Source organism: Solenopsis invicta, chromosome 2 (genome assembly GCF_016802725.1).
Source record: "Solenopsis invicta isolate M01_SB chromosome 2, UNIL_Sinv_3.0, whole genome shotgun sequence".
Taxonomy (NCBI): Eukaryota; Metazoa; Arthropoda; class Insecta; order Hymenoptera; family Formicidae; genus Solenopsis; species Solenopsis invicta.
This window is the reverse complement of record NC_052665.1, coordinates 14,561,898-14,588,595: the sequence shown is the minus strand read 5'-3', so window position 1 is coordinate 14,588,595 and position 26,698 is coordinate 14,561,898. Positions and strand designations below refer to the sequence as shown.

General features: G+C 39.1%; 1 protein-coding gene across 1 annotated transcript; it reads left to right on the top strand.

The window, feature by feature from the left end:
* The first annotated feature begins 8,451 nt into the window (after positions 1 to 8,451).
* Positions 8,452 to 23,453, top strand: LOC105197402. Its single transcript, XM_039459359.1, has 2 exons — positions 8,452 to 13,660; positions 15,817 to 23,453. The coding sequence occupies exon 1, from the start codon at positions 10,488 to 10,490 to the stop codon at positions 13,587 to 13,589; it is 3,102 nt and encodes a 1,033-aa protein (XP_039315293.1). The 5' UTR covers positions 8,452 to 10,487; the 3' UTR covers positions 13,590 to 13,660; positions 15,817 to 23,453.
* Positions 23,454 to 26,698: the final 3,245 nt, after the last annotated feature.

The window sequence follows — 26,698 nt, the reverse complement described above, 5'->3', positions numbered from 1 at the left end:
GACATGGACAAAGGATTTTTACGCCCCGTTCTCGTCGGCGTTTCGCGTTCCTGCGCGCCGGAGGAACGAGGAACGAAGACGAGGAGGACTATAGCGGGGGCGAGAGCCGGATCGGGACGCGAGACGGAGAAGAAGAAGAAATCGAACCGCGGTCTCGCATGGCGGATCGACGACGCATCGAAAATTAATGTGAATACCACGAAACTGGTCCCCGCGGTATTCGCCCGCGGGAACGGTATTTCTGTATTTACCAATAGTATCGATAATAATTCTTCGTTCTCCGCCCTTCTCTATCTCTCTCTCTCTCTCTCTCGTGCGTCCGGCGATAAGATCTCCCTCGTGGGAGACGCGACCCCCGGAAATTATAGGTTTTCGCGGTTTGAATTATTTCCTGCCTCGTCTCTCGCGAGTGAAACCTTCGCGCTCGCTAAGGAACGTAGTCACGATAGGAATGGGACAGATTGGGGCTCGTTATGCCCTTCTCCCTTCCACCGTCGCGCGAGCGCAGGGGTCATGCGAGACGCAAGTGTTGGTCAAGAATTAATCCTTTCGATTTCGTTAACATATATCGCGTGTCAACAGAAGGTTAATGACAATCTTCAATTTAAAACGCACACAAAAGCGAATAAAAAGAAACATTAAGTACAATTTATTTTTATGGACTAACAGTACATTCGTACTCTAGGGTCAAGTAATTTATTTCAATTTCTCTGCATTAGAAGTATGTACGACACTGTTGAAGCTTGATTAAATGCCATTCAATTTTTTTTTATCACGTCTGCAATTAAATTGACAAATACTGTTGCCGCAAAATCACGTTCTTCTTCTTATTGCGGATTCGCAATATCGTTTTTGTGTGCTAGCGCTCGACTTGGCAATTATCTGTGCAGAAGACGGCGGGCGGTCACCTACGCGGCGGCGAATCGCGATTGAAATTCGTGGAAAACGTGTGAACGAACTTTAATTGTGCCGCGCAGCGACAAACAAAAGGAGCGAGAGTACCTCGGCTCCTCGGAGAGGTGGTTCCCCCTTATCCCGCGCGTACCTTCCTGAACCCTTCGCATCTCGCACGCTCTCGAATCGACCGGGGAGGGAAAGGGGAGAGGAGGGGAGAGAACGTTCAAGGTTAAGGCAAATCGCGCCGCGGATGACGTCAGGATGCAGTTAAACTAGTTTTAGTTTTGGTCCAGCCGCTCCGGAACCAGGCCCGGGACAAAGAAGACGCTGTGGGAACCATCGTAGAGAGAGAGAAGAGAGGGGGGGGGCGGGGAACGAAGGGGAAAAGAGAGAGAGAGAGAGAAGAGGAAGGGATAAACGCGGTGGAAATGCGAGATCTTTTCCGGCGGGATCGGGGCTCGACATCGCTGCGTTTCCTCTTAATCGAATTTCGATTGTCCGATCGTTTCGACAACGATAACGACGGGAGAAGGAAAGGAAAAAGGCCGCGGCAACCTTGAGACGTCAGTGTCTGGAGAACGCTTGATTAACTGGTTCTTTGTTGCTAACTAGACGCCGCTGTCGTAAAATGCCCGTTTGCTGAAATTACTATCGCCCGAGCAACTCTGCTCGTGATATATAAATATTAATGTCTACGGAAGGAGAATGAGAGAAAGACTGAGGTAGATAAAGAGCACGTTTTGAATGTTCCGATATTTCGTCCTTTAGTTCGAGACTCGTTTAGATCTTTGGTCGAAATATAAAATCGCAACTGTAAAATCTCTCATCGCCATGTCACGTAAAAATTATCATGGGTGGCCGCCGAAGAGAGAGAAATCAGCATTCATTTCGTACCTGATGTAGTGCCATGCAAAAATTGTTCTTACACGTGTATAATGGCTTTGGTATCCATTGTGCAAGTTTAATTCTTCCTCTTGCAAAAAAAGTGTTACATAAAATTCTTTCTTGTCAAAAAGTTGTCTCTTATATAAAGATGATTATTACAATAAATCTGTAATACATGTGTACAGAGTTAATTTATATGAGAAAATATTAACATTTTTCATTAATAAATGAGTTTATAAACATTATTACGACGTAAAGTTAATCCTCGTTTTATTAAGTTTGCCTTAGTAACAAGTTGATCTCTTTTATGAATTATAATTGTTCGCATGGTGTAAAGTTGGAAGATTTGCGAAAAATAGGCTCGTCAGAGATTTAATCGTTATCGATGGAGCATTCTATGTGGAGCGCGCAGAGCAAAATTGAATTAGCGCTGATTGACGTTGATACAATCGGCGCTCAACGTGCCGCTGCGTTCCAAGTCTCCTCGATTATTGATTCGTCGGCGCGACGCACTCGCGGGAAGAGCCGAAAGACGTAGAGTATTTTCGGCTACAACTTTAAAGAAAAAAAAAAAAGAACGCGATGCGACACGTGCCCGGGCAACATCGGGCCCAAGTCGTTGGCCTGTCGAAGAGCAGCGCGCGAGAAGAACAGTGCGACGGGCCGCGGGTAAACCAGCAATCATACGGTGGTCCAATTACCATAAGAAGGGCTCTAATTTCACACAATGCTCCCTTTTTTTTCCTCCCCAGGGCTGACCGCGATCGGACGGGTTGCACGTGGCCGAGAAAGGTCGTTCGAGCCTCGATCGACTTTCACGATTTCTCAATAAGTTTCTCAATGGCTTCGAAGGGTCGAGGCCTCTCCCTCCGTTCGGCCGCTACGCCTCCTGTGTGACAAAAATTTGATACGGACGCCCGGAGAGATGAGGCCGTCGAGATCCTCGATGACGGTGATCAGCCTTTCATTAAGTGCGCGGGATCAGCGCCATGCGTGACCCTATTCGCACCTTCTGCCGTGTCCTTTGGGGAATAAAACGGCACCTTTCAGCGAGAGGTGTCCGTTCGTCGTAATCGCGGCTTTCGCAGACACTTCCGACAATAGCATTATATTTTATGATAATCTCTCTGAGTCAGGCAGCTTTAATTCGTTAACGTGGCATGCGATGGACGATGAATTGAAAAATAGGTCGATACACAGGGATTTGCCAAGTAACAATATACTGATTAATTGCAAATGTTTTTACAATTTTCTCATTGATAATTTATGACGATTATACGCGCGACAATCTTTAATAATATAATTATTTCAAATATTTTTAAATGTTTTACGCGTGATATACAAAGACTCGAGATTTGTCGGCATGTTTGCTTTTTATTATTTCTTAACGCAGGATCAAATTGTCTGTCCCAATCTTAAACATTTTCATAATTCCAAGCAACGCGTCAATGCACAAAATCGACTCTCGAGTAAATCACGAATTGAATATACAGAGAAACTGCACCTGATTACTCCGTCAGTCGTCTCGCGGAACGCGTTCGCTGACGAGAAAAATGTCCGGTGTCGGGCGAGGAATAAACACGAGCTTAAAAGCGAGAGAGGTACATAATAGCGACGCGCGTAAAAGCATTTAGCTCGCGCTCGGAGCGAAGCGAGAGGAAAAAAAAAGGGAAAGGCGGGAAAAGGAGGACAGAGGTTAGCGAGGGTCGGCGTCGCGGAGGGAAAGAGGGAGGCTGGGTTAGAGCCGGCAAGGTGGCGGACGCATTTAACGCGGCGGGGCAGGGTGGACGATTAAAATTTCAATTCGTTTTCCGCGCGAACTGACTCAGCCTTTCTATTCGTCCTTCTTCAACTCCGCCCGCGTTCTTCTCATCCCGCGGACTCTCGGGTCTGCGCCGCCAAATGACAGCCCCCGACGTCGCGGAGGAGAACCACTTTGTTATAATTTCCTTTAATGATGCCCCCGGTGGTCGACCCTCATCCCCCTTTGCCGAGCTCGCGGAATATTTTTTATTACTCTCCACGATCTCTGGCGGTTCGCGACCAGACGGGCCCCCGTGTACCTTCGTGAGATTGGGGCCATGAACTGCGGCTCACGAATCCTTCTGTCATGCATTGAAAAAAATTGCGAAGAAGATTCTCTTCGCTAAACGTTTTACTCTTCTTGCGTTGTTATCGTGACTAACGAAAATCGCGTTGAATCGCAATAAAATTTACGTTGACAGTCGCTGATGGCTATAAATATAATCTGCTATACACAGATTATAATCGATATAACTTGATTGCAATTATAAATTTTCTTATGAAAATGAAAAAAATGAAAGGCAAAATCAGTCTGTAATATACACATAAATACACGAAAATTATTATTCTGCACCTATAATTCTTCTTAAGAAAAATTATTGCCGTAACTCTCGATTTTTAATCTAAAATATCTTAACAAATAAATTTGAAATTTTGTAAATCAAAGGTGAATCAATCTATGATCCTTTGAAGGTCTCTTCTCATCTTCAATAAAGTATTTATATATTTACGAGCGAAGCCGCTGTTTCTTACATGCGAGAAAAACGCTTAGAAAAAAACACAATTCTGTCGAGCGACAAAAAAAAGAAAAAGAAAAGAGATAGAAAAACCGTGCGCGGAAGGAAGAACGAAGGAAAGGGACGAAAGTGCACGTCGCGTCGTCGCACGTGTTACGAGGAATCCCGCGCCGTAGGACTTCGTGACATGAAGGCCTCGGCAGGGGTTCGGAGACTGCGGGGAGAGACTTCCTTAATAAAATGGGGCGCAAACGCCACGCCAGCGAATATCTAGCTGATAGTGGTTCGGTCAGCTCAGCGTCCACTTCGAAAATGCCGAGTGGAGGCTAAGGGGTGGCGCAGGCGGGGAACTGCGAAAGCGGAATCCGTAGAAGGGTGGCTGCTGCTTAGGCTGATTCAATCTACAGTCACCCTCCTGCCAGCCGACGGCTTTTTCGACATATCTTAACGCGCTGAAAGATGAAAATCGTAAAACAAAACAAAAAAGAGAAAAAGAAGGAAAAAAGGAAAAAAAAATAGCTAGTAACGATTCGAAAACATACACTGAGAAAAAAATACATAAAAATTTATTTGTGAGATATAGATTTATTTCAGTGAAATATTTATTTCATTTAAAAATCTTTATTTAAATATGACGAAATAAAATGTTATTCTTAGTAAATAAAATTAATAAGAAATTATTAAGAAAAAAGAAATTTCATAAAAATGAGATATATTTTACAAAAATGTATATTTCGTCATCACACACACAATCAAAATTTTTTGTACTCAATAAATATCCAAGAAAATGTCCATAGTAACGTTATTTGTTTCTTAATATTTTAATTTTTTTTCTTTAGTGTAAAAATCATCTAAAACTCGCGGAGTTAAAAAAGGAATATTTATTTATATAATATGTTAAAAAGAGAAATATTTATTTAGAATGCTACAGAATTCTTGCGCTTTTGTTCCAAGGTTTTTGATTTACTTGATATTAATTGTTTCTTGATAAAGGCATTTAATAAATATTAAGCAAAAATATTAAATAACCTGTTGCAACAAATGGAAACTTTAACTGTGGAACATTGTCTCTCTTTTAAAACTATTTATAAATCAAAACATACATTTATTAAGATATTATCAAGATGATATAATTATAATCTTTATAATTAAAATATATTCTCCATTAATTATTTCTATATCAATTAATGTAATGTATAACACAGTTACGAAATAACAGTGAGGATCACTTTAGTCGTACTAACAAGGGAACCTCGCGAGGTTCACACTTCTATTTCAATGAAACTTTATATAGCCGCTCTTTGATGTATCCACTTTTAAACCATGCATGTTTAAAAAGATTATGAAATTGTAATTTGATAATATTATTTCTGAAATGTAAATTAATATCCTAATTTAATAACATAACGCGATCACTGAAAGTTCTCACAACGTTCCCATTTTCTAAATCTATAAACATCAAGAGATCATCCATGTATAAAAGAAACTTAATTGAGAAATGATATCATCAAATTACAATCTTTAAGCATATACAATTATCTTCTCCACAATTTCATAATCATTTTAAATATGCCTGGTATAAAAGTGGATACATCGAAGAACAATTACACCACGCCACATTTCGAAAATTCAGTAGATTTTTGTTCTTCTGATAAGGACATTCAAGAAACCACTCTGCTCTATATGTGATGTATCTGCTACAATACGATGTTCTTGGTGCAAAAAATATTTTTGTATGCAGCATTTTTTTTTTGAAGAAAATCATAATTGCAAACATCTTGTCATATAATAATCATGTTAGTATTAATAGCAAGATTTACAATCAGTTATAAAATTTATGATAAATACATTCATTGTTATTTATAACAAAAAATGTGTTTACACATTACAGGAAATATGATACGGTAACGCAACTTGATACCATAAAAATATCGCAATTTATGCAGATTTAAAATTTCAAAAATTTCATTATTTTGTAGCATTATAACAAAAAACATTTTGTTATATAAAAGTTGGGTAAATTTTTATGTAGTAATAATACATCTTCTTAAATCTATTTTTTAAATATTATGTCTCAAACCATTCAAGAGAGGGAAAACAGTGTTTGAAATTCGTGCATTAAAAAATAAAATAGAATAGAGAGTGGAATAGGCCTACAGAGAAAACCAGTATAAAAATAACATGCAATGCTATCTGTCTCATGACAAATGGTGTAGAAATAATAGCACTTTTATTTTCTTAATAATTATTTTTTCTAAAAGTTCTGAAAGTTTGTTGCCAAAAAACAATTTTAAGAAGTGAAATCAGTTCATGTGTAAAATGATTTTTAACTTTCTCCTCTATATCTCGTAAACTATTCAAAATATGTTTTATATAAAAGTTTAACAATAAAATTAACTTTATTTTTTTACGTCAATAATATTTTTTTAGAATAATTAAAATTTTTTTTTAATTTTTAAAAATAATTATTTTTAAAAAAATATGATGCAAATAAATATAGCTAATTTTATTGTAAAACTTTTGTATAAAACATTTTTTGATATTTCAAATAATTTTCGAAATATAACGGAAAAAGTTGAAAACCACTTTACATATAAAGAATGATTGCACTCTTTCAAACTGTTTTTAGGTTGCTGTGATATTTTCTAAAATTATCTAATTATGTCACCAATATGTATATAAAGTTTCATCATTAAAATCAGAGTGACATCTCGCGAGATTCCCCTGTAAGACAAAAATTATCTTTGTTATTCAAATAAACATGTTATTAGTACTATTTAAACTATTTTATACCAAACTAGTAACATTTGCTTGTGTAATGTACAATAAATAAATTATTCAAATAATACTAATAACATATATTTATTTGAAACAAGTTATCTTTTATTAATGTAGTTGTTTATTGCAACATTCTCGATCCCAGCCAAACATATACATATACAACGTACATTTAAAGCGCAAAGGTTAATCGCATCGCGCTACCTGATCTTAATACTGATCGTTCAAAGATATCAGTCGAGTGACACTCATTCGTCTCGACATCCTGTACCTTGCATCCTGTCGCCCGCACATGCGAGGTTCTCTCCCCTGCATCAGGTGGCCGTGCAATGCAATAAACATATTCATAGTCGGAGTAAAGGGTTAGGTGCGCGCGGTGGTGGATACGACCGCGTTGAACAGAGAAGGGTGAGAAGGGTGAGAGACGGGAATAGAAAAACTTGTCGCATTCCGTAGGCAAAGTGCATAGGCCGAGGAGAACCGTGTTCGCGCGTGGAAAAAAAATATAAAAAAAAATGCAAGGTTACCCACATTTTTTTTTTTTTTATTCATCTGAACCGCTTTGCGAGAAGACCTGATGGGGGAGGGAGTGCGGAAAGAGAGAAGAAGAAAGACGGAGGTGAGAAGGGCGGATTAGGGGGCGGAGTACGAGAAAAAGAGTTTAGTTATCGCCGGATAATACTCTCTCACTTTTTACGCAGGCACCTACGAAGGGGCTCGTGGCTTGGATTAATAAAAAGTTAGACAAACTGTCGAGAGTTACGTTTATCACTCGGTGGAATTAGGTGATCTTCGAGTCGTTCGAAAAGATTTTTTGGCAAAAAAGCGTGGATCCCTGACACGTCGAAGTGCTATCAAGATTATATTAATATTTCTTTGCGTGATTTCCTTTATGCATAAAAGTCATAAACTTCTCAAAGCAAAATAATGAAATTCGATTAAAATTTTCTGTAGAGCTACTCGATAATTTCGATGATAAATTAACGAAAATGTATTAATTTTAATGACAATGAATACAATTAATTTGTCTAATTTATCGTTTACAAAAAATATCTTCTTGCACACGTTGAAAAACACAAAGAATTTACAAAGAAGGTTAGATATGCTTGCGAGATACATGCAAAATACGTTGCTTCAAAAAATCGGCACGTGTCTGATTCGAAAGATCCGTATCGGAAATCTCGAAAGAATCTCACTGTATAAAGTTGGTGAATAAGGACGAGACGCCGGCCGGTACGCGGGCGTGCAGACGAGCAAGGATTCTCGTGCCATGCGCACGTCTGTCCGTCGTGTTCTCTCTCCGAAGACGCGTTGCCGTAGAAGAGGGAGGAAGGACGTGGCGGAGCGGCGTCGTAATTGAAAGAGGACACATCTAAGCCTGAAGAAGATGGAACTAGCGAAGAGAGACAAAACGCGCAGCATCTCCTGCAGGATTCGTCGTTGGTCGAGAGTGAGCGAGGAGAACGAGTAAAGCCAGAGGAAGAGAACGACCAAACACTCGTTGGAAGGAACGAAGAGGGAGGACGAAAGCCAGGAGGGGTAAGGAACTCTCAATTTGGTTGGCTGTCGCTTACCACCGTTTTGTGCGTGCCTATCCCTCTTCAGGCGAGAATCGGAGAAGATCGACTGTAGTCGAAGGTGGTGGGGTTGGTAGAAGGACAGGAGTAAGCAAGCGAAAGAGAAAAAGGCCGAAGAGAGACAGACTCAGTTTCGGCCAAGTATTTGGACGAGACAGGAGGGAGAAGTATAAGCGAGAGGGAGAGAGAAAGAGAGAGAGTGAGAGAAAACATAACGGAGGAAGTGAGAAGGGTGAGAGTTCTTCCAACGAGCGTGATGGAACGATGGAGCCTTCGTGAGAGAAAGAGAAAGTTTAAACGTTAGACGAAGAGAAGCACGATTCGCCGGTGTTGGACGAGAAGGGAGAAAGACGTTCAGAGTGCGCGACAAAGTGAGTGGAAGAGAGATGATTATAGAGTACGAGGGGAAACACGTTCAAGTCGGAGAGAGAAAGGCAGAATTCGAAGAGTCGGCAAGTGACGACGAAGAGGGGGTGGCGAGTATTGGCGAAGGAAGCAGTGTGGGGCGGAACACGGCGAGGGAGGGGTGAGGGGAGGAGGTGCCTTGGCGCGAGCCCGAGGTCTCGAAACTACAGAATTCCAGTCGGCAGAGTAGTGCCGGCGTTCGTACCACACGGTTCTACGGTAGTAGTGAGCAAGTGTAAATCCGAGGAGAGTGAGAAAAAGGGAAGAAGAGAGAGAAAGAGAGAGCGAGCGGGGGGCTGAACGGAGGGGTGACGCAAGGCTGAGATGCCTGCGTCTCATTGTGTTCGCGGCGTCAGTTCTGTCGTTCTCGCAGTACCGGAATATGTGACGTCAGGTGATCACTTTTGAGACGCCCACGATCAATTGTGAACAGAGAGAGACTCCGAGTGAGCTGTACTACACAGAAGAAATAGACACCGCAGATTGCAGTGAACAAAGTGCAAAGTGAACCGCGCTACTAACAATTTTCAAAATAAAAATCGTCGGGAATTCGAAACGCGTTTCCCTCCGGAATTTTTCTCTTTCGGGACACCGTGTAATCGTCTCGCCGAACGAGGGTGACCTTGCTCCGAAACGAGGAATGTAGATACGAGAGCCGCTCAACATGTAAATCATGAGCGGTACGCGCGTTCGCTTCTGTTTTGTTTCGTTCGTCCCGGCGCCGAGGTAACCGGCATCGTTTGAATCTCGTTATTGAAAGTCGCGTCCCCGGCGCCACGGTGGGAAATAGCAAGTGGTACCGTCTTGCTGTCGTCGTCATCGTCGTCATCACGTCGTCCAACCGAGGCCGACGATGTTGCACGCGGTGATCGCGATTTCTCGAGTGACATTGAGTTGGACATTCGCGTCTGGAGTCAGTGCGATCATATGATAAATGTAGAACACGCTGTATCCCCGGTTTCTTTTTGTTTTCTCCTTTCTTCTCGTTTTTTTGTTTGATCCTCTTCCTCACCTACCCCCACCCGCCCGCTACCAGCTCAGCTGTCGCAAGGCGTATTATTTCGTCCCCGCCGAGACTGGGCCCACACAAGTGACTTATCTCACGGTGCCATTTCGCGCTATCATCGTCGTGCCCATATGACATCTCGTGTGATTCTGCGTCACGAGACGCAATTTAGGAGGTGGCGAAGTGAAATAATCGAAAACAGAAAGAAAGGGAAAACAGGATTACCTCGTTTGAGCGCGCGCGTACGAGCGCGTAGCAAGTACTCATGTATATTTCGTCCAGTTTTATTCTGTTAGTGTTGTGTACAAGCTACTATTTGATCGCGTATATCACGCGTGCGAGTAAACGACGATTGAAGCGCGTGACTTGACGGCGCGAAGACGGAGGGGAAAGGACAATATGAGTGAGATGACGAGTGCCGTCGAGACGCAGCAACAACAGCAACAGTACGTAAGCGGTAGTTCTAATGCGGAGCATCGTTGCAAAGATTGCGGTCTTAACTTCGAGAGCGATAAGAGCCTGGAGGTACATCTGCGGTATCAACATCAAAATTTGCTAAACCAATGGGCCAATAAGGCACAGCAGGAAGAGAGTAATAATAATCATAGCAAGACTGGCAATCACAATAGCCACGTGAGCGCTAGCCGGGACAGCGTGCCGGCGGATTCGAGCGAGCGGTCATCAATGTCGCCCTCTCAGGATCTAACGCAACAACAAACACAACAAACACAGCAACAATCGCAACAATCTCAGCAACAGCCTGCCATACATGCAATTGTATGTCAACCATACGATTTTGTTAGAACGCCAATGTTTAGCGAGGGCGGCTACTTTATGCAGAACGATCAAACTTACATCATGCCGCATCACTTTTCGCCATCACAGGAAGACGGCCAGAGCAACGGCGGTCGCGACAATTACGTACGCTATTCGTATCAACCGTATCAACATCAGCAATTGTTTCCCTCGGAAACAATTCATGCGACTTCTAATTCTACCAGCCCACACAGCCCGCCTTTCCATTGTGACAAATGCGGTGCCGCTTACGAGGACGCGAATCAATTAGGTGAGCACATGAGAACAAATCATTTAGACTCGCCTACCGCGTATCCAGCTGCACCTCAATATCAGCAGCTGGGTAACAGTCCTCAGCAACAGGGCCAACAGTTGCACTCCTCGCCGCCTCTCTCAAATCAACCGCAACAAGCCGGCTACGAGTACAACGGTGGACAAACAATCAAGTCCGAGATGAAGCAAGAACAGCCCGAGGAACAAACTGAAATCCTTGACTTGGATTCTCATAAGGTGCAAACACACAGATACGAGGAGGAGATCATGAGGATGCAGCAGCAACAACAACAGCAGCAACAACAGCAGGGACTTCAGATGCAGATGCATCATCAACAAGTGATGCAACAGCAGCAGTCGCAGAGAGTAGAATCGCTTCCGGTGAGTTCCATGTTAGGTTGGCCAACTATTCAAACTCACGACTTTCATACTGGACACCCACCAATGGGTCCCATAAACAATGTTCCACCTATCGTTGATCAGGATCAATTTATGCGCGGTCAACACATTCCTGTGGAGCACGGGCATCAGAGCTCACCAATAATCACGAGCACGCAACCGATGTCGGGCCATCAGATGTCGACTGGATTCGTGCAGCAGACACAGAAAGCGCCGTTGGGAAATCAAAACTGGAAAAGCAACGAAGCGCGCCGTCCAAAGACGTACAATTGCACTGCGTGCAACAAGTGGTTTACAAGTTCAGGACATTTGAAGCGGCATTATAATACTACGCTGCACAAAAACGCTGTCAAGAATGGAAAGGATCCTGATCCGGCAACTCTACCGATCACCTCTCATCATCATCCCCCTAGAGAGAATAGCGCTGGTCATTCGAGCGGCAGAGGTAGCGGCGCTCCCGCGCGGTCTCCACCGGAATTATCTTCGCGGAGTCCCCCAAACTTGATGGCAGGTCCCTCGGGCGAGGCGACGAGGGGCCTGCTTCACACGCCCACCACGCTCTGCAACAACAATTCCAGCAGCAGCAACAGCAGCAGCGAATCTTTAACAGCGGCGGCCCTGGCGCAGCAGCAGCAGCAACCGCAACAACTGGTCCATGTGGGAATAATCAATTCTCCGGTGTCATCGCCGTTGGCGGGGCACCATCAGCAACAAATGGGTACTGCGCCTCACCAACTGGGCCTTCAGCAGCAGCAGCAGCAGCAGCAGCAGCAGCAGCAACAACAGCCTCACCTGTCAACGGGTTCGTCGGGCCAGCCGGTGCATCATTCCACGATTTCACCCACCATGCCCCCAGCGTCGCACACCCTGAATTGCCCTTCACCAATGGGTTCATCATCCCACCCGGGGGTTCATCTCATGAACTCGCCGCCCGGCTCGGGCCATCCGGCAATGACTTCGCCCACAGTGATGGCGGGTACTACGATGCCTCAGCAAACGTACCCAAACGCCTTGCCCCCCCACGTTACAATTACTACCAGCACCCCGGTCCCGCTGGAATCTACCCAAACGGCTACCCTACAACTTACTATTGGTAACGAACAAAACGAGCAGCCACGAAATATGTTGCCCAGTTTTCGATCCATTCTGAATTTCCCGGATACATTCGGGTTCGTGGTAGATCAAAATCAGACACAAGCTATTAACGTGGGGGGGCTAAATGTGGAGGAGAGCGCTCCTCAAGAGTCCTTTGAATCTTCAGCATCGACTTATGATCTATATTCGTCAACGCGTTACGTTAAGTTCGACAACGTAGACACAATGGCGTTGCAAACGAATGTAGACGGTGTGATGCAAGATGAAAATGCAGGAGTTACGTTCTGCTATGCATTTGACAACCATGTCGTCGAGAAGAACAATAATCATCTACCGCACCTGGGATATGCAAAGGAGGATGTAGACCCAAACGTCTGCTTGCAGCCTAAGAAAACTCGTAAGGGCAAAAGCAGCTCGAAGAAGGTACCCAAGATTCCTACCACCACGGCTAATATCATCTCGAACGGTGACATGCAGAAATGCGTCGATTGCAATAAGGTTTTTGTCAAGGCCTGCTATTTGACGCAACATGTCAGGAGTTTTCATTCGGGCGATAGGCCGTTTAAATGTTCCCAGTGCGGCAAACGGTTTCCGGACGAAGAACAGCACAACAGACACGCGACAATGCATGCGATGGCGAGAAAGCATAAATGTGAGTCATGCCCAAAGATATTCGCTCACAAAACTGATCTTAAGCGGCACCTTTGCATCCATACTGGTAAAAGGCCGTTTAAATGTGATAATTGCGGAAAGGGATTCATCAGACAAGATCACATGAAGAAACATCAAGATACACACAACAGGAAGGCACGGGTAGAAAAACAACGTCAAGCTGCCCAACGGTTCGTCTCTCAACGAGTCAACCCTAACAATTTCCAACGGATCAACATTCCACGATTGCAACAAAATCTCAAGAATTTGAAGTTAGATAATCCATAAAGACATGTCTTTGCTCGATTGGACTATTCGATGCGCGGCCTCGAGATCGTCCTAATGACAAAAAGCGCGAGGTAAGATTTACTGCCGATCAACGGACATTGTTTCTCTACTCACAATACTTTTTTCTTTTTTGCCATTTTTCAATTTGAGATTCGGAACTCAGCGCGTAATTGATAACTTAATTAATTTTGTGCTTACTGTAATTTTATAAGCTACTATAATAATAATCTCACAATCAGTAAAATTGATAAGATTCGATGTATATGATTTTTCGAGAATAGCTTGTGTATATCTTCCTTTGTATATATTTTCTAAAAGAATAATACTTTCCTTTCTCTCTCGCAATAGTTCAATACATGACATAAACGCTTAATGTCTATTAGAGTCGAAAAAATCCAATATTTTCCAAGCCAAAATGATATCCAAGCGAAAAGATCAAATCGAGTTTTTAATATGCCAAAATTACTGATGTTTCTAAAATGTGAATAAAAGACAAATCAATATCTGCGACATGCTCACGATAGTAGTATGACCAAAATCGTTGCGAAGCCAATCCCGACGAAATGGTATGAGATCTTTTTCTATTATTTCCGTCGCATCAATTGCTTAACTCAACAGATCACAATTTTAATTTAATAATTCGTTTTTAATGACGATCTCGAGAGAAATGTCACCTTTTTAAAATAATTATCAAGAGATTAAGTAATCAAGAAATTAAAATATCGACGCGATATTAAGTGTGTAAACTGTACAAAGTATATTAAAAATATATGTAAGTGTATATTATCATATTATAATTAATACTTAAGTGTGAATATAAAAAGGCTCTTTAATAAATTACAACAATAAGAAAAAGGCCAATAAGCTAAAAATGCATTTGTTTGCCGTTTTTATACATTTTTGCATTTGGTATTAAAGTTACTATTAATAATTATACAATTACAATTGCGTTTTGTATTTTCTCAGCATAAGTATCTACGTTTACTGAAATTGATTCTATTAACCAAATCTAATTTATCATTATGCTTATTTGTCTTGTTTTTTTCTGTAAAATATGATATACATACATGTACATTTTCAGTTTTAGAATGCATGCAGTTGTTATGAATAAAAATGTAACAATTTTTTAAATAATATTAATGATTATACTGTATTATAATCATCAATATTATAATTGTAAATACATATTATTATTTATATTATTAGTATAAACTGTAAAAGAAAAACTTCTAAAACCACAACAGCAATAGAAGAGCTTCTATTGCTCTTTGACTGAAGGAAAACACAAAATTAAACATGAAAAGCTTTTTATAAAAAAAAAAAATGAAACATTTTGCATACTTAACATGAAAACCAATTGCTAAAGAAACAAAAGTTTATTTTATTTTTAATAGTTTTTGTAAATGATATTTTCTGTACATTTGTAAATGGTATTTTTTGTAAATTTGTAAATGATAGGTATTCTCTTAGTACTGTAAAATATTTTAAATACTGAATTTTCTTTCTTCTTTTGTGTGTTTAAAAAAAATAGAAAATTCCATTAAAATTAAAATTTCTCTATTAAAATTTAGTATTAAAATTTTCTATTAAATTTAAATCTCTTTGTTTTTTAAAATAATTTTGATATGTTGAGATTTTGATAAGAATCTCTAAATAAGGTTGTATTGAAGAATGTATTTCACATTCCTTTTGATATACATTCCAATTGTTGATCGGGCACGTTCTCACGCCAGTGCCTCGTTTGTTTATTTAAAAGCCTAAGATAGCCTAAGTTACGATTTGTGCGTTGCTCGAAGGAATTCGCTCGCATTTTTATATTAATTCCGTAAGAAATCTTAATAATGAGAATTCCATCCATCATTTTAGAAAATATTAAATTTTTTAATATATTATATATAAATTAGAAAATTATTAAATTTTAAATTATGTATAAGCATATATATGTTCCATTTGTATTCTTATTTACTCCAAATTTTTGTATTGTGTCCAATATAACTATAAATTTTTGCTTCATTTATCAACAAAATTAACTATTGATTTAATATTAGTAGTTTACATTCTATCAAATTCAGATGAAACAGGGTATTTTCGATATTCTTATTTTATCAATTAATATTATTTTTTCGTATTAAATATATTGAGGTACTAATTATTTATTAGTGACATTTTTTGTTGAAGTATACACATATTTCCTGTGTTGAAGTTTGTTGATTACATATTTTCGCAGCTCAATCGTTCCGCATATTGACGGCACTAATTAATCGATGCCTGATTAATTACTGGCAAAACGAGCCAATCACCGAGGCTGCGATCCGACCCCTTGGAGCGAATTTCCCTTCGAGCCACGCGTCGTTCGACGCACGCAAGCATGCAATTGTGGGTAAACGTTCTCGTCGTTGTAACGAAATAACGCCCAGGTATGCATAATTGTTTCCTTCGGTCGTTATCAAATCGAGCGACCGATTTCAGTGCGTTAATAATTTTTCACGTGATACTACATTAATTATTTTAATCTTCATGCAACTGTTGTTAAAAAGAGTTATCTCTAATATGTCGAATATGTTGATCTTACGATCAAGTTTGTTTAATTGTTCTTGATTGTACATGAAAATAAGGGAATAATGAAAATGTTTTATAATTGTTTCATTAAGTACAATATGTGTTAACATAAGTATACATATTTTATATTTCGTGTATTAGGTTTGTGTTTTCATTATGACGGTACGCATTTTTTAAACATTTTTTTTACTTTTTAATGAATAACAACAATAAAAATTTCATGATTTCTATTGCTCATACGAAAATGTTTCTTATAACATTTTCAACAAATTTATTTGTATGTTAAATATTAATAATAATATTTATACAATAATATTAATAATATTAAATATTAATAATATTTCATATTAATTAATATTTAATATTAATATAACGATAACGTAATTAATAATTTATTAATAGTACATTTATTAATTATTTTGTAAGTACCTCAAAGATCGCATGACCGTTACAATGAATAACATAATACAGGATATTTCTAATGACGTCATAAAATTTAGCATTGTCATTCGTTGAAAATTTGTGAATCTCGCAAATATGATTCGTTTGCTTTTCATCTTTAAGATATAACCACATTTTACATTACAGACACATTAAAATTGTATTACAAATAAACTTCATAGCGAGTGTCTGAAGCTGGCTTTCACCGCCAGCTACGAAATAATATCGTTTTAGAAATATCCTACATGAAACAACATATGAGTGTGTAGAGATAGAATCAGACGTGGAGAACGTGCGCGCGCACAACGGTGCATTACGTACTTACGCGACATAAACAAACGCGATATCCTTTCCAAGCGCTGTTTTGTTTAATTGTATTAAAGAAGAGTAATATCAACGTAATAGTATCGACGTATAATAACACGGTCACACGGTAATTATATAGCACTCTTGCCATTTTTACTATGTAATGTCACACCCGGAACAAACTACCTCAGAGTTCAGGAATTTAACGATGAATGAATGGAGGAAAGAGAAAAGAGCCAATGCAATAATAATAATAATAATACTGTAAAAGTAGCAAAGAGACCGGGCGGGCGAAATAACGTGTGTTTCCACACATTTTATATATCAATGGATAAATGCTTGAACGTTTATGTGTCGATGCAGGTCATTCCTTCATCCGAATCTCAAGTTGAGAAGACAAAAAATTGTATAAATTGTATAAATTGTATTATTTTTGTAAATAACTTTTCTTTTTAATTCTTTCGCGTTTTTTAGATCGCCCGCCGGTTAAATCAACTTGTAATAAGACGTTATAATCTAGAATTTAACATAAAGATGTAAGAATGATAAAAAATGCGAGAGACAAAAAAAAGTGAAAGAGAGAGAAAGGATAAGGAAAAAAAGATGATCTAATAGCAAATTTGGTTGGGTGCGCCAATGCGCATTAATGTGAATTAGTTATACATTATGAAGGAATTATAGAGGAACATTAAAGGCACATAGAAATATACACAAATTGGCGAAAAGACTTGTGCGCAATACACTGTGTGCGCAGTATATTGGGAATTCACGTTTTTGACGTAAACTAGCATAATATTTGATAGATGTACACTTGACATTTTTATTTAATCAATTAGGGCATCTATTCTATGTTTTTACAACTAGTATGTTAGTGTGCAACCGAATTCGCTATGAGATGCGAAGACTAAAGGATATTGGCGTACGTTTTCTAGAGACATATCACAAACAGTGTTACTGCACACTCAATTTTAGTAAAAAAAAAAAATAATAATAATCGTAAATGAACGTTTTCAGAAGAAAATGTGCGTTCAGAAAATTACGATTAATTATACATATATCTAACCATATCAATGTTTTACGAAACGACTGTGCGTCATGTGAGAGGCCGAAATAATGTGACACGATACGACATTTTCACTCGTCTCCGTGTAAGACGAGTGAAAGATAGATGCGAGAAGAGCATAGGTAACGACATTTTAACGGCTATATTTTTAGTATGGTTTTTCTATGTGGAGAGATTTGTGTATAGTAAAGTTGCTTCAAGAGAGAACTGAAAACTTGTTTTCCATATTATGGGCTATTATGCCAACTATTATATAATATTATTACCTATTATTATTATTGATAAAAATTATTGTATTACGTAATTCTGTATACATTTTATATTCATTTCAACGCCTATTGTGAAAAGTGATGATCACCCGGCTCGTACATGTGCTATGTATAACTCTACGCTTATACGTGTGTGTATACACTGGGGAATTTTTTTTTTTTTAATCGACTATCTGACACATTAGGCCAGTAGGATAATGATATCTTAGGTTTCGAATAATAATCTTTTAGCAAATTGTTGTATGTTTTAAGTTTTTTAAATGATGGATTTTGAACAGAACCGTAAGATTTCCTTCAAAAAGTTAAAGAGAAAGTTCCTTCGCGTACGAGCCCTCTACCCCTTAGATATTTTATATTCTAAAGAGTGACCCCCTCACCCGCGTAAACATTTTATACAGTGTATATCACATATGTAGAGATTAATGTAGAACATCTAGAAACAATGTCCCGAAATGTTTGAGATCCTAGGAAACTATAATTCCATTAATCAACTAACAAATCAATATTTTAACGAACTTGGACACATAATGCGTAAGTCATAACTTCTGTAAACATATCATTATTTTTGAGGGAAAGAGAAATAGATTATAAACTGCAAAATTTCTCTTTATCTTTCTCTATTTTTTCCTATTTCTAGATATAAGAATTTCAAGAGAAGGATTAAAAGAATTTTAAGAGGGAACTGCATTCAGGGACATTGTCTCTACATATACTATAAGAATAATGATAAGGCATATGTAAATAAGATAAACGCGGAATAAACGTTTGAATTACAAAATGGGCAAAATATCAATGATGTTGGGATATCCCTCAAAAAATGTGATTCTGATTTCATGGGCATTTTCTCGAAGGGTATATTACACAAGACTATGAATTCACGCGAGAAAAGTGTAACTCGAGAGAGATTTTCTCGTTTCGTAAAACTGTAATTTCGCACACACCTCTTGTTTATATCTCCCTTGTGCCATAACCATGCTTGTTGGTAAATTATAAAGTTCCAGAGAGAAGGCGAAAGAGTGTGCGGCGACTGCGACATAATGGATGATAAATAGATTTCGATTATATATATAACAATTGTATACTGACATTAACTTCATTCCAAATACGAAATGATGACATTATGCGTTTTCTGTTCCTCTTGATGGGCATGCGAAGTCCCGAAAGAAACCTCCACGAAATTAAAAAAATGGGACGAAACAGTTTGAAAATTAATAAACCTAATAATATTATCAGGTCATGCGAAATTTTTCGAGTTTGCACACCTTCGAATATTACGGGAAAACCGTACTTTGTTACATATTTACGCTCATTTCGAGATCATAATTTTTTGAGTTAACATAAAGCCATTTTTTGTGTTTCGTAATAATGACTTTTTAGGATTTTGCATGCTTACGATGCTGTTTTAAAGATAATATGCATAACATAAGATGCATAAGCTCTCATGACAAAGAATTGCAAAACTGAAGATTACATTTCTCACAAAGATATGCAAGATGTTGCAGAAATATAGCTCAGATTATTTTTCAACATTATGCACAACCAGATTATCTTTCTCAAAAGGCAACAATGTAAAAGTAATATAGCAGGATTTTAAAGAGAGTTTCAATCCTGTTTATGCATCTTATGATTCAACTGGTATCATGGGCTTTTCCCACATTGCAGCTAGTCATTTTAATATTTTAATAATAGAACATGAAAGAGATATTTGTCCATATTTGTGTCTTCAATGTATAAGATTTAATATTCATTTAATTCCTTTCTTCAAGTAAACATGTAACACGTCGTCTACAATGGACAGTAGCAACAGTGAATGAGACTGTAACGTCGGAGTAAGCGTGGAATTCGTTCGTAAGCGAAATGGTCGAAATCCATTTCCCACAATCTGTTCTCTTGTTCTCACCAATGAGAACTCCTACTGCTCTTAGGGTATAGTAAACGTACGCGTTTAGCTTATTATAATCTACACGCTGTTGTAGACACTCGGGCGTAAGGAGACCATAACCTGCAGTCTATATTTAATGGTCTACAATACGCGCAGTAGGCCTTAAACTATAAGATCAATCAGCTGTTAACCACAACCGTATGTGAGAAAAATTATCAAGTGTGATTAGTCGATTTCTTACAGTTTAAGGCTCGCTGTAGATAGGCCATGACGCTCACCCCTTAATTCATCACCGCTACCGCTCATTGTGGACGACGAATGATGACGCGTCTGCATCTATCAGCACCGCGATTTGTATTATATAATAATGCTTTCCTGAAAGTAAGACGAAACAGAAGCAAAGGATAGTAATTTCTATTTGTTTTTATAAGTTTTAGTAATATGGATTAGTTTTGTTTTAAATTTTTATAAATAGTTTATATTTCGCAGAATAAAATAACTTTTCTCTTAACTATTTATTTTCTTTTTGTTTCCTTTTTGTTCCTTTCTTTTCCTTTGTTCCTTACGTATTAGTATTATTATTTTTTTTTTTTTTCATCATACGCACTGCGCTTTATGGATTATATAGTGTATATACTGTGCATGTATTGTTTGATGTATGGGTATATCGTACTATTAGCAAAATCCAATTACACTTTATATCTGTAAGACGAGTAAATTCGCATTAACATTGTTATCTCATATTTAAGATTATATGTATATACGTAAAACGGAAACACGTGAGAAACCTTACGAGATTTATGAATTACTTTCTCGAGTGCTTCGAAGATATTTTTTTCTTGCAATACGAAGTTACGTATTGTGTTGGAGCAATTTAGCCTTGCCTTACGATATACCGCATTCAGCCAGATTTGAGATATGGCGTATGATACATGGGTACCGAACGGGTTAATGCACGTTATATTTGTTTCGCGTATTCGTGATCGAGCTTCATTAATTCCGGCGAGCAGAACGTTTTCAGCCGTTCTACGTTCCAAAATCCGTGGATTCCGTTTCGTTTTATATACTGTTTGCACGGGCATTTTTTCTCGCGCTTTTATTGGCCAATTTAGTTAATATCAGAGTACAGACACGTGGGCATGTACGCGCCCGCGAGATTCCATGAAATATCCCGATCGTGGCGAATCGCCCATCCTCCCGATCTGTACCATTACACCCACCATCTCCCTTCTGTAATCCTTTCCCTCCCCCCCCCCTCCTCTTCTCCCACGCCAGCTTCTCGTCGCGTACTCGTAACCTTGGGCATTCTGTAATTTAGCAAATTGTTGCGGACTCGACGAAAGGAATCGCTCGATTCGCGAGTGCTTCGCCAATAGCGATGATGGTATCGCTCGCCGCGCTTGGACGACTCGAGCGCGAAAAAGGATAAACAAATAAATAATCGGAGAATCGAGACGAGATAGGGATGTCCCGCGAATTCCTTCGGATGAAGCGAAATTCTGATCTCGCACGCGACACTCGATCGTTTCGGACGGTGACAAAAAGTTTGTTTCTTTAAAATTCCTCAAATAATCGAAAACATTTAAATTCGATAGTTATTATAAATAAAATAAAACAAAAATCTTATGAACTTGTGAAGTACTTTTGGATTTTATACTTTTATATTGTAGAATTACATAATTATATTTCGTATTGCAACGTTGCATGTTAATTTAACTTTATAAAAAACCTTTATTTTAAAAATTATAAATATTACAAAATTATGAATCTTCTTTCACTTCTAATTTGCAATGTTGTACAATCAGCTTTTTCGTGTTGGTTTGTCGCTAGGTGAATTAAATACATCGTCGGTTTATTTCATCGCTATTTAAAGATCTATAATCAGCCGATACGCATATCCTTATGGAGAGCTAATCAACGTCAGCTAAAAAGGCTCGGCGAAGCAAGCGCGAATCGAGGGAGGCTTGCGCGGCAATACGGCGGGGCTGAGAGAAACAAAAATGAAGAAAACGAGGGATCAGACGACCACGACGACGAAGATCGATAGTCGTGTGGATTTAATTGCGAATTACGCGGTAATGATTGCCGATCACCCTTTCCTTGTTTCGCAGCAATAATAATTAATGGCCGATCGGCCCGTCGGACGCCGCTGCCCCGCCGCTATCGGCGAGTCCACATCGTTGTTAGACTTAGACAACATCTACCTGATGATGAAGCAATATATTGACGCGATTTATAAGACGAAAGAGGAAGAACCGAGTGAAAAATAGAGAGCGAAAGAGAGTGAGAGCGAGAGAAAAAGAGAAAAGTACGAAAGAATACCGAATGAGTGAGCGGAGCAGCGTGTATGGCATGAGAAAAAAAGTAAGTCGAAAATGAAGCGATGTTAGGTGTAGTCCACTGTACTGTATTATGCGTCTTCTAGCTAAATTTTTATGTTTTCTAATTCGTTGTGAACGAATGTTTTTTGGTATAAATATATATATAAATAAATGAATCTATATATATATTATATATTTAAATTCTAGATTATACGAATTCTAAGTGAGAAATCAATCAACGAGCTGCGTGTGGCGGCTGCTATTATATCTCGCTGCGATAAACTCACGAGCGACCGACGATGTATATCGTCTAAACGAGAGTGACAATCGAGATCCACGAAACGCGAGATGTCTGCTTGAATGCATATCCTGGGCGCGCATTTAACGCTGAATGCGACCGAATTATATTTGTCTAGTGCAGGAGAGATCGCGTTTGATGAAAAGGTGGCAAACCGCGGACGGTCGCGTTCCAGCGATAACTGCGCGATTCGATCACGAATCTTACGTGTCTCGCAGAGAAGTAAATATTCCGAAGAGACGCAAGAAAAGTAAAAACAAAAAAAACCAAAAAAAATTGGCAATCGTCCGAGATTGCCGGATCGCAATACTTGTTAGACCGTTGCCGATCGGCAGCGTCGGGAAAGCCATCCAGAGCCGCGAGTCGTGATTTGCACGCGCGCGCGCGTATATAAAAGAAAGAAACTTTACAATTAACTCTATAACTACTAGCCCTTTCGAGAGGAGCACACTGCCGCCACGGGACAGATTCGAGGGAGTTGGAGGAGGCGCGGAAAGCCGTGAAGAGAGTTCGAGCGGATCTCGATCATGCAGGCCGCGTATAGAAATCTGTATACAGGTGCGTCCGCACTCGTGCATCCGACGCGACGCGACGCGCGTCGTGAGCCATTTACGTATATGACGAACGCCATACACAAGTACCTCATGATACAAAACACATGTACAAATGTTCATACGTTTTCAGAATAATATTAGCTAATTAATAAATAATGAATATCCAAGATCGGTGATCGACTCTGTGGTATATATTAATCGATCCTTCCCTCCCCCCTATTCCCTTCTCATGTTCCGCCTTTCGATACTCTTTTTCTTTTCCCGTAAGTATGTGTCTCATTATTATACATTCTCCCTGTTGCATCGTCCGAAAGATAGTGATTTACCACGAGGACAATCGTTGTACGCGAGCGAGACGATCGGCGAAGGTACCACGGTAAGTATTCGTGAAGAGGGAAAATTATAGTATAATAACGCACACACACGCACGCACACCATGGTGGAAGCTGTAGCATCACAATATGCTTGCATTATAACGCGCATAACAGAGTAATTTATTTAATGACTTGTGTCGCTGTTTACGACATTTAAGCGATGCGGCAAGGCCGTTAAATAATTATCGGCGTTTGAAACACGCAAGTCGCTCCATAATAAGCATTTCTCATGGCGTGACGAGGGGGTGAGATAAATCCATACACGATGTTTGAGGAAACAAGAATATTAGCAGAATAAATTTGATGCCGCTTTTTCTCTAGACGGGATTCAATTTATAGTTACGTTAAGTAATGCCCGTAATTAAAGAAACAAAGAAATTGCACGTGAATATACACGCAAATAAATATGTTTTTTTAGCTAGAAGAATTTTAATTAATACAGAGATTCACTATTGATATCGAATTATTAATCTCTATTAACACACAGATTTTAAATTCACATACGTGCCAAAGTCAATAATCGGTCGAACGTAAATTAACGGAATATTATCGTCTGGAATCACTTGCGGAGATATAACGGCTACTTTCGCATGCTCATTACGCACGAAAAGTGGCACGTATGCAGTTTTCGACAAAACGAGCGTCTCTCATATTTATACATTTAGTGCGATTTTCCTGACGTGCGTGACCAGCGAAAAAATTATCCTCTCCCTCCTCTCGGTCAACTCTCTCTCCACCATCGATATTTTTCAACCGATTACCGCGACCGGCTTAACGCACGAAGATTACCGCCGCGTTCTCGCATCCCGTGATAAATAGCAAGATTACGAGTCTGCGTGTCGGCCAATGAACGATGCCCTCAGCCCGTGGACCATATGTTCCTCCAAGGCTGTGAGATCCTCGCCTGTGCTTGAATCGTGTTAACGCGCAGTTTTGAGCGAATCGCTTCATTGAGAAGTGATCCGTTAATAAAAAAATACAAAGATAAAAATCGCAGGACCGTGTGCTTTATGGCATTAATTAATCAGAATTGAGAATTCAATTGTAGCTCAAGTCAACTGAAAACTCAATTAAAAAATAACTCAAAAATAATTGCAAAACTAAAATGTTTCTTCTGGCAAATAAGTTATTCTCTTCTCATAAGCGTTCTCGTGAATCACTTCTCATAAAATAGATCAAATCGATTTCTCGTGCAAGCTCCGTGAGAGAAGGCGTTCGATTAATGAAACGTATCATCCGTGCGATCGGACTGAGAATTTATATGTTACAAAGTAATTTTCTCAATTAATGAACTTCCGAAGTTCGAAGACCGGGATATCCCAGCTTCCGATGGATATCCGAAGGATTTTTCCCACAGCGAAGACAGCTGTCGTAATGAGTTGCATCCTCACGTCCGTCTTCCTGCCCGCTCCTGCTTCGCCCCTTCCCCTGGACTTTTATCTCGCCTCGTCCCACTATCTGACTTTTTTTTTCGTTAAGACGATATATGTCCTACGTGACAATGCAGGTTTCTTCCTTTATCGGTCGGTGCATTCCCGCGGGAACGGGCCCTCGCCCAATCCGCGTGAAAAGGAGGAGAGGGGAGGGGCCTCGACGAAATTTGAGAAACGAGCCCTTCGACAGGCATAAATCGTGGCCCGATAAGTCGGGGATAAAGACGAGCACGACCTTTTATTCGCGATTCTACGCTTCAAGCGTTTCCCTTCGTGCTCCTTCAGATATCCGCGTATCTTCTCGACCGGTCTCTTCAACGAATACAAATTAATCGTGTGTTCTCGATTGCGCGATCAATCCCTGAACTTCCTGCAACTTCTCGCGTGAGAAACATGCGAACTTATGCGAAAAGCAAATTGGTCGCTTAAAGGATTAGAATGTAGCTTACAAAGTATACTCTTAATGACAGATTGTAAATTTGCTAGGAGCCAAAAAAAAAAAAAAAAAAAAACAGTATAATCTTAAAGAAAAATTACTGTCTCGAAGAAATAAAAACGAGAATTTAAAAATCTGAGCAAAAATTAAAGTGATTATGTAATACATCTATCTTTCTCGAGTAGATTCTTCAGCTTCGAGATATCAGAACGCATTCAGATTACGTAGGTCACAGACCGAACGGAGGCTACGACGATGTTACGGGGAAATGCGTGAGGTAGGTCGCGCAGGATGAAAGTTACTGCATCAAGGTTCCCTTGGAAATTCTCAGAGATACTTCTGGCACGGGAGGTCAAATTAGAGTGTGGCCCGTGTTAGTGCCGCACGCTCGCTTTCGTTTCGATCTCCCTACAAGCGTTTCACCTTGGAAGGTTTTCGAAAGTAAAGAGATAGACTCACGTGTGTCTGTTTCCGTTACGACGCGTGACATTTGTCTAAGAATCCGTTCCGACCATTTTTCCCGTAGTGATAATGATACAGCAAAATTTGAATTTAAGTATTGTTGAACCAACGAACATTGAACCTAAAGCGAGCGATAAAAATTTATATTAAAAAAATTAATTGAATACAAGTTTAAAGAAAGTACTTTCTTGAAGTTTTTCTACCCTTCGTTGCTTTGCATTATCTTTACGAAATTTCAGTTTTTTCACTTATGCTACTTTCTATGTCAAGACTTCAATTATCACCTTTGCTGCGTATAATCTTAAAATCTTTACTTTCCAAAAAGAGAGACTTATTATACCTTTGAACATTGCTGGAATTTACTTAAAAGTTTTCACATTGAGAAAAAAAATTGTAAACTTGAGTACATTTTTCAACTTGTTTAAAGTTTTTCAAAATTCAAGTATTATTTATATATTTAAGTTAAATATATAAATACTTGAATTGGAAAAATTTATTTTATAACTGAAATATTTGAAATGAAAAAATTTTATCAAGTTGACAATTTTAGTAAGTTAACAATTTTTTGGGTAGATTTAATTTTTTATATTCTTTCCATTGACTGTATTTTCAATTTCTTTCTAATTAAATAATAATGTTGTGCTTTATAAATCAACTAGTTGTGTTGAACAAATAAACAATTAAAAAGATATAAAAAATGAAAAAATTGGT

Coding starts and splice junctions, on each gene's coding strand:
- LOC105197402 (XM_039459359.1), top strand. CDS start 10,488: ATGAGTGAGATGACGAGTGCCGTCGAGACGCAGCAACAACAGCAACAG.